Genomic DNA, 9,019 nt, shown 5'->3' with positions numbered 1-9,019 from the left:
TCAAAGCAGTAGGAAGACTAGCTCTGCCACTTATCCAACCAAAATCTAACATCAGAAAATCCAAGAATTAACTATGGCCATTGCTGCCTTTGATAGATATAAGTAATTTACTGTGACAGCTTTAATGTTTTTGGTAAGTTTTATTTTTCTTTTTAACTAAAAAATAGTAATAACTTATGGGCATGAAAATTTGATCCCTCAACTTCCTTTTTTTTTTTCTTTTTTTTTTTTTTTTTTAAGCAAGAAACTGACGCAGTTATTTCCTTACTAGAATTTTCTTACCCCTCATTTTAAAAGATTAAAAATATATTACTGAAATACGGTTCTTGAAAATTTACTTTCATTTTAAGAAGTATAAGAGATAACATTAAATAAATATTATAGGTTTTAATATTCAAGATATATTTTATAAAACCAACTAGACAAACTAGACTACCTACCGGACCTCGTGGATAAAAAAATATAATTCCGATCATTAATGGTTTTAAAATACTAACTTTACTTCATGTGATTATTGATTAATAGTATTTTTATTACTACGTAGTTGAAATTTGATTTTTTTTTTTAGAAAACTTAATTACTAATCTTTAGAATAAAAAATTCCATTATGTATATATATGAATATACTATTTTTCCCCTGAAAATTAAATGTATGATATGGTATCATTAGTTAAATCAACATTCTTTTGTAAATTGTGGGATGACACTAAATTTTAAAAATGATATGTTCACAATACTTACATGAAAATAATTTTGGGCAAAAGAGAGGTTGAAACTGTCAGGATGCTCTGATGGAGTTGCTCATGACACAGTAGCATTTTAGCAGCACTTCCTTTAGGGTGTGTTTGGATAAATAGGGGAGAAAAGAAAAGAAATGATAGTATTAGTTAGGAGAGAAAAGAAAAGAAAGGATAATAATAATTTCTATTCGTATTTGGATAAATAAGGGAGAATTCGGATAAGATAGAGGAGAGAAAAGAAAAGAAAGTATAGTGATCAAATTACTATCTTGCCCTTTATAATAGTCATCACCTTACACCTTTTTTCTTTTTCTTTTTAGATTGGAAGTAGAGTTAAATGTCTTACCCATATGCATAGGTTAAATGTCTCTATCCAAATTTTACATTCCTATGGTGAAGTGATAATTAACTTTTTATTTTTTTATTTTTTTTATTTTTTTTATGAGGCCTGTCCACAAACAACAAAAAGCAAAATAAATGAAAGCTTTGAATTGACTTGAATGCATAGTTCAAGTTAACAATTTAGTGTGTACATAATGCTTAACAGAGACTAAGACTACTCAACAATTGGGACATAAATGGAATTACATAATTGGGACATAAATGGAATTACATTTTTGTATGTGGATTTGTGAAGGGTATTTTGGGTATTAAAAATGTACAACTTACTATCCCTCCCTATCTCTCCCTATCCTCTCTACTTAAACTATCCAAACACACGGTCACACCATCCTCTCTTTTCTTTTCTTTTCTCTCTTTATCCCTCCAAATCAACCCTACCAAACCACCCTTAGGCTTGTGTTTAGTTGCTTGAATTTGGAGTTTTGTAATTGTAATTGGTGAAATTGAAAAAAAAAAATTTAGTTCAATTTTTTGAGTTATTTTTATTTCTCTTCCTTTTTTATTTTTATTTTATTATTAATTAAAATAAAAAATTGACGGTTGAGTAAATGTGTAAACTATAAGATATTACCATATCCTAGAAACTCTCAAGAACAATGAAATATATCAGGTTTGATGACATCTAAGGGCCAATTTGGCATGGGACGTTATGTTTTTAATTAATATCAAAACAACCATTTTGTTGTAGGAGTGTTTTAGGTAGAAATTGGAATTATATTTGGTAACCAAAATTTATTTTGAAAAATTCATAAATTTGCTTTAGTTCCTTCACTCTAGTACCAAAACACACAATGTCACCAATTTGATGATCTGGGGTTTGGCCAAAAAATCTAATATATTATAAACTATTTCAAACCAAAATCAACAGTTCCAAACTTGACATGTGTTCAAATTTAAAGACCAATATCATAAAAATAATATTATAACACATTCCAAGCAATCCCTATATCAAATTGTTATCTATCTTATCTGGTTATGGATTATAACTTTGAATTCAAAATTTGTTAATTCAAATTGATATCTTCTTTGGATTATCTATCATGAATTTGAGTAAAAATTAACAGAATATTAGTTTTAAGTTTTAATATATAAATTATACAATATACCCACAAGACTTTAATCGGATCTAGACTCACAAATGGAACAAAAATAGCAATATGTGGACCTGTACTCCAATTTATATGATTGAATCAACTGTATCTTATATCATATACTTGCACTGCACAATTTATTTTTCAAAAAACACTTGCACACACTCAAATTTTTTAAAAAGTAACCATGATATTTTCTACACTTAAAAAAACATCAAGTAGAATACGACAGCCACGACATGTTGTTTTTGTGAGATTATAACCGCAACCAAACAGACAGTCTCACCTTCTTTCACAGCACGCAGAGTCGTACACTTTTAAACCGTGGTTAAAGTTAAACCATCCCAATATATATGATGCCCTCTCAGTCCTTCCCTCTATTTGTCTCTGCCGCTCACTTCTTTTGAGTTTCTCCCCTCTCGAGTCTCGTGTATATAGAGAGAGAAACTAATATACAAAGACAGAGCCAGAGTATTATATATCTACACACAAGCGAAGTCAGAGAACACAGTCTCAGTTCTCGCCTCGCCGGAAATGACGGTGTTTGGCCACTCAGGAGGCGGCGGTTTTCTCGCCGGAAAACAGGTGTTTCCGGTGGACTGTGAAGCTGAGGTCTCTCAGCGACTCCTTGAAGCTTCCCACTGCAACGATCTCAAATCGGCATTCGAATGCATTGCCGATCCGTTCGTCGACGTCAACATCATCGGCGCTGTGTGCTTGAAGATTCGGAAGTCGGAGGTGTTGTGTCACGACGAATCGGCAAATGAAGCTAGAGTCGAGTATGAGGAGTTCAGGACTGATGTCACGCCTTTGTTCCTCGCTGTTCATGCTGGAAATGTGACGCTCGTCAGGAAGCTACTGGTAATGTGATTCTACTTTGATTGCTAGGCTATAACGATCCGATCAATTTCGTTTGTGTTTAGATTTAAGCTATTTGTATGGTACAGTTAGATTCTACTGGTTTTGAAGCCCTTGATATGTGCTTTATACTTGTATATGACTGTTTGTTGTGCTCGTTTACATTCTTGTTTTATTTTCAATTTTTGATTCATCGATTGATACTGTAATCTGTTGAAATCGGAACATGACACGCACTCTCTCTCGTTTGCTGCATTTTGGCTTACCGAATCTCAGCTCTTTTCCAATCGCCATCACTCTATCTAGTAAATGTCCTTACTCAAAATTTCAAAATTTGAAACTAGGTGCTTTAATGTGTGTGCCTATGTTCTTTTTTTTTTTTTTTTTTTTTTTTTTTGGTTTCCTTTTTACTTTTTAAATTTCTTATACAATTTCTTTTCTTTTCTTTTCTTTTTTTTTTTTTTTTTTTTTTTTTTTTTTCAAAATAAGCTTCATATTACTTTTTTTTTTTTTTTTAAAGTAAAATAAACTTCTTATTACTGTTTTCATTGCCTATTTAATTGCTATGATTTGCTCGACCAGTATGCAATTAAGTGTCTTACTTCGGTTGTATAATTGCGTTCTCACAATGAGTTTTTTATTTTTTTTATTATTTTTTTATTATTTTTTAAAGCTTTTATTTCTTAGTCCCTCTAAAATTTTGATTTTCGAAATAATCTGCAGTTATTTGTTTTAATACTGCAATTTGATGGCTTGGGATATTACTGTTTTCATTAGCCTCTTAATTCTTGTTATATATTCCATCTAGGATAATGGGAGCTTTTGAATCATGAGAAGTGCTTTCCTGGTCATAACCCCCAATCCAAATTACCATGTCCCTGCACCTCACTGTAACAGAGTAGGAGGAGATACCCACCCAAGCTAAGAATCCCTGTTTTTAGCAGTTTTGTTCTTTCTGATTTGGATAAAACAATTCGACTTTCCACCAATCTGTTGTCTGCATGATTACTGAGATTTTATGGATCACGGATTTGTTACCAAAAGATAAAAAGGGATCTGTTAATCTTAGTTATATATTTGCTTCAGGACAATGAGGATCTTTGAATCCTGAAAAGTGAAGGTTTTAAGTACCACTGACTTTAATTCGAAGTTAAAGTTCTCTATTCCTCTTCTTTGAAGTTGATAGTCTTTTCTTTTTCATTCATGCAGTCGCATGGTTAAGGTTGATGTTCTCTTTAAAGCCAAGATTCGAAGATGATTTGTGAGATTAGGAGTTTTTCAACTTTAAATTGGACTCTTAAATATTTCGGAGATTTAACGCGAGTAGCGTCTAAATATTCTGAAGACCTACTTTCAAAATCAATCATACATGTTTTTCACATTACTTGAGAAATGAATGTTTATCATTCAGTTAAAAAAAAAAAAAAAAAAAAAATTGTAATCCAAAAATCAGATCATCACCATTGTTTCTTGTCAAATTTCATTTTATATGTTCATAAACCTTGAAACCACATTATTATTTATTGATTTCTTGCTAAACTAATTGACTTTCAAAGATTAGCAGCATGGCATTTGGGAAGGTAGCATATGAGGTTTCAAGGAAGAAAAATATGAAAAATAAATAAATAAGATAAGCTATTTTTATATTTGCATTTGGGTCGGCAAGGCCCATTTGGAGTTGTCCGATAACCATTGACCAGGTCCTGAAGGAGTAAATAGCAGCACAAGTACATGATACATTCCCCCTCTTCTTGTTATTAATGATCTCTCGTGTGCTGCTTGTTGAAAGTTCCATGCCGCATTGTCTGTCACATCGCTTCTGTTCCCCCTTTTTGTCTGTTTGTGGCCATGAGCACTTGTAACTCATGAAGAATCCAATATACTTTATGTGGTACTAGCTGTGTATTCTTCGTATGCATTAAGATTTTTAAAGAATAGAAAAAAATTGAGAATCATGTCTTCTTGTGAAGGTCTTTTCATCATCCTTGCAAATTGCAATGTACTGAAGATTGGTACTTTTTTCAAAATGACAGTGCGTTGGAGCCGATGTGAACCAGAAACTCTTCAGAGGCTTCGCGACAACAGCAGCAGTGAGGGAGGGCCACCTTGAGATTTTGGAAATCTTGATTAAAGCTGGAGCTTCTCAAGCTGCTTGCGAGGAGGCTCTGTTAGAAGCTAGCTGTCATGGGCATGCAAGACTTGCGGAGCTGCTCATGGGATCCGATTTGATTCGGCCCCATGTTGCTGTGCATTCTCTTGTCACTGCATGTTGCAGAGGGTTCGTGGATGTGGTGGATGCTCTCATGAAGGTAAAATGATCATTTTTTTCCCTGGCCATGGTAAAACATCATATTCAAACAAGGTTGGGTGTTTAAGTTTTAACTCTCATGGTAATTGCATACAATTTGGGCTAGTTAAAAGTTATTCCTCTCTGGACAGACATTTAACCACCTGTCAACAGTTGAATTGCCCAAACTTGCTCATACTTTCTTCAGAATATGGTTATAGTGTGTGGAGCTGAGTGCCTTTTGGGATCTAAATTTGTTATTGTTATGCATTTAATAGTACACCATCTAGGCTACCAGTAATTATCTTGAATGTCTTGCTCCATGATCTACGTCTTGCTTACAATTTGCTTTACTTAATGGCAGTGTGGAGTGGATGTGAATGCAACTGATCGGATGCTGCTTCGATCATCTAAACCTTCTCTGCATACAAATGTTGACTGTACTGCTCTTATTGCTGCAGTCGTTAGCAAGCAGGTCACTGTTGTCCGTCTACTAATACAGGTGTGCTTCTTATCTTTAATTTGGATGATAACAGTTCACAAGAGTTAGAAGATAAGGGGTTTGAAATGAATTGTCCTTTTTATCTTAAGTGAAAGGCACAAATACCAAAGTACAATCACTGAAAATAAATAAATTCATAGTATTAATGAAAGAGATTCGGAAGGAAATGAACCATATCTTGGCTCTGTATAGCAAATGGGTGGCCCATCCTTGTCCTTGGTGTAACAACTATAAAACAGCTGGATTGTACCTTGGGATGATATTTCCCTGGTGATGATTCAATGTACTGCATGAGAATCTCAACAGAAACTTTATCATCTCGTTGACACACTGAATTGTGTACTGTTGACCAAGTCTTGGCTTCAAGAGTGATAATTGATAAATATCTTGCTGTTAGTTTCTATAGATGAGATAAAAGTTAACATTACTAACAACCCTCTTTTGGCTTTATCCTGAAATGGAAAAAAAACAAAGGCTGGTGCCAGAACAGACATCAAAGTGCCACTGGGAGCATGGTCGTGGGATATGGCTTCAGGTGAAGAGTTCCGAGTGGGTGCCGGACTGGCGGAGCCCTATGCCATCACCTGGTGTGCAGTGGAGTACTTTGAATTCAGTGGTGCCATCTTAAGCATGCTCCTCCAACATCTACCCCTTGACACAACTCATTGCGGAAGAACCCTCCTCCACCATGCCATCCTCTGCGGTAATACAAGTGCCATCAATGTGCTCTTGAATTGTGGTGCTGATATAGAATCCCCCATTAAAACATCCGGGACAATTGAGTTCCGTCCAATACACATGGCTGCACGTCTTGGATTCTCAACAATCCTTCAATGCCTAATTGACTTTGGCTGTGATCTAAACTCAAGGACAGATACCGGTGAGACAGCTTTGATGATATGTGCAAAATATAAGCGAGAAGAGTGTCTCACAGTATTGACCAGAGCTGGTGCTGATTTTGGCTTGGTCAATGTAGCTGGCCAGTCTGCAATTTCTATTGCTGGGTCGAACCAATGGTCCCTTGGGTTTCAACAAGCTGTCTTAGATCTAATTAGAGCTGGAAAGGTTCCCAACTCCAGCAATGTTTCTGTTTTTACTCCTCTATTATTCGTAGCTCGATCAGGTGATATTCAAGGCTTGAAAGCTCTGATTGCAAGGACAGGAATTGATCTTGATTATCAGGATGACACAGGTTTTTCAGCAATAATGATTACTGCAATGGAAGGTTGTGTTGAAGCATTTCGGTTGCTTGTCTATGCAGGGGCTGATGTAAAGCTGTCTAACAAATCTGGTGAGACTGCCATTACCCTGTCCAAATTAAATCAGAACCGTGACCTATTTGAGAAGGTAATGCTTGAATTTGCCCTTGAAAAGGGTGATCGAAATGCTGGATGGTTTTATGCCCTACATTGTGCAGCTCGTCGTGGAGACATGGATGCAGTTAAACTGTTGACTACAAGGGGTTATGATGTAAACGTCCCTGATGGTGATGGCTACACACCACTCATGTTGGCAGCTAGGGAAGGGCATGGACGTATGTGCGAGATTTTGATCTCGTGTGGAGCATGTTGTGACATAAAAAATGTGAAGGGTGAAACTGCACTCTCACTTGCTAGGAAGGAAGGTGGCATGCAAAATGATGCAGAACGTGTGATACTGGATGAGCTTGCTCGCAAGCTGGTATTAGGTGGTTCGCATGTGCAGAAGCACACCAAAGGCGGGAAAGGAGCTCCTCATGGGAAAGTTATTAAAATGATGGAGGCTAGAGGATTGTTGCGGTGGGGTAAATCAAGCCGGAGAAATGTGAGATGCAGAGAGGCTGAAGTGGGGCCGAGCTCAAGCTTCCAGCGACTTAGACAGAGGAAGGGTGATGCTGCTGGACCTGGAGTGTTTCGGGTGATGACAACGAAAAACAAAGAAGTGCATTTTGTGTGTGAGGGTGGACATGAAATGGCAGAGCTGTGGGTCAGAGGAATAAAACTTGTCACAAGGGAGGCCTTGTTTGATAAGAAGCAGAGAGATACATGAACGGAAAGGCTGTCTAGTTATCGTGTATAGGTGGTGTTCAGCAAAATACTTCATCTTGAAGTATTTGCAACTGTCTCTTTCTCATTGTAAAGGTTTTGTTTTCCTGAGCTGTAAATGCATTTTGAAGATGGAAGGGGCAAAAGTCTTTGAAATTTGTTCAATATGTAGGTATGAGTAAGGATCTTGGAGAGGGTCTTGAACTTAATCAAAGGTGGAGATTTTATCATCAGGTGATAAGAATGGACCATTATAGGTGGTTCAATCTCCACCTTCGATAGTAGCACAGAACCCTCCCCAACACTGGACTTATAGGTGATGAGAGTGGACCATTATACCGGCATGCAAGTATTGCTAGTTCAGTCTTCTTCCAAACTTGTTTTGCGAATTCTAACCCGGCCTCCCGATTTAGCACTCATCCTTTCCAAACACTTGTACAATATAGCCAAAGCTGCTCCAGCAAATTCAAGGACACCTCACACTAAACAGACAAGTTTGGAACAAACGACTAACGCCTCATTACCAAATAGTGTAAAGTTAGAATTGTGATAGATCCTTCTTGCAAATGTTGAATCTTCATAGCATCCTCAGAACATTGATTCACCACATTTAACTTATTAGAATCTAAAGTTGTTAAGTTTCAAAGAAAAGTTTTACAGACAACAATCAGATATAGAAATTTTCACCTATGGAATGCCAAGTGCAAATCTATTATTACTATTATTATTATTATTTTTTTAAAAAAAAAAAAAGAAAAAAAAGAAAGAAAGAGGAAGACTATGAAATTGCATGAGAAATAAGGAATACCACCAATAGTGTCTCGTTGCTGAGCCTTTCAGATATTCAAATCTTCATATCAGCACAAAAATATTGTTGCAGAGCATTCGGATGCGCTCGCAGATGGAGAGAGTACCGCACGTCTTACTTGATAAACACAAGAAGGAATTAGGAAGCAATGATGATGGCTGTACAGTAAGTCAATTAACCAACTAAACAGGGTCGGACTTTCCAAATCAGTCCCGATATCGCCATATGGCAACTGAGGGAGTAAATATTGGGTGAGCCGGTCTGTCATTATATATTTATCTAAAATATTATCATAATATTAATAATT

General features: G+C 36.1%; 1 protein-coding gene across 1 annotated transcript; it reads left to right on the top strand.

Annotated features, from left to right (window-relative positions):
- The first annotated feature begins 2,608 nt into the window (after positions 1–2,608).
- Positions 2,609–8,815, top strand: LOC132285337 (uncharacterized). The gene is made up of 4 exons (XM_059787520.1): positions 2,609–3,094; positions 5,125–5,400; positions 5,743–5,880; positions 6,355–8,815. The coding sequence occupies exons 1-4, from the start codon at positions 2,768–2,770 to the stop codon at positions 7,906–7,908; spliced, it is 2,295 nt and encodes a 764-aa protein (XP_059643503.1). The 5' UTR covers positions 2,609–2,767; the 3' UTR covers positions 7,909–8,815.
- The last annotated feature ends 204 nt before the right edge of the window (positions 8,816–9,019 follow it).

Source organism: Cornus florida, unplaced genomic scaffold, assembly GCF_030987335.1.
Source record: "Cornus florida cultivar Cherokee Brave unplaced genomic scaffold, ASM3098733v1 CherokeeBrave_3.0.0_Hap2_Chr11, whole genome shotgun sequence".
NCBI lineage: Eukaryota > Viridiplantae > Streptophyta > Magnoliopsida > Cornales > Cornaceae > Cornus > Cornus florida.
The sequence above is the reverse complement of the archived record's forward strand: the minus strand, read 5'-3'. Positions and strand labels throughout refer to the sequence as shown.

Coding starts and splice junctions, on each gene's coding strand:
- LOC132285337 (XM_059787520.1), top strand. CDS start 2,768: ATGACGGTGTTTGGCCACTCAGGAGGCGGCGGTTTTCTCGCCGGAAAA. Junction 5,401..5,742: donor TGGTGGATGCTCTCATGAAG/GTAAAATGATCA, acceptor ACTTAATGGCAG/TGTGGAGTGGATGTGAATGC. Junction 5,881..6,354: donor TTGTCCGTCTACTAATACAG/GTGTGCTTCTTA, acceptor AAAAAAACAAAG/GCTGGTGCCAGAACAGACAT.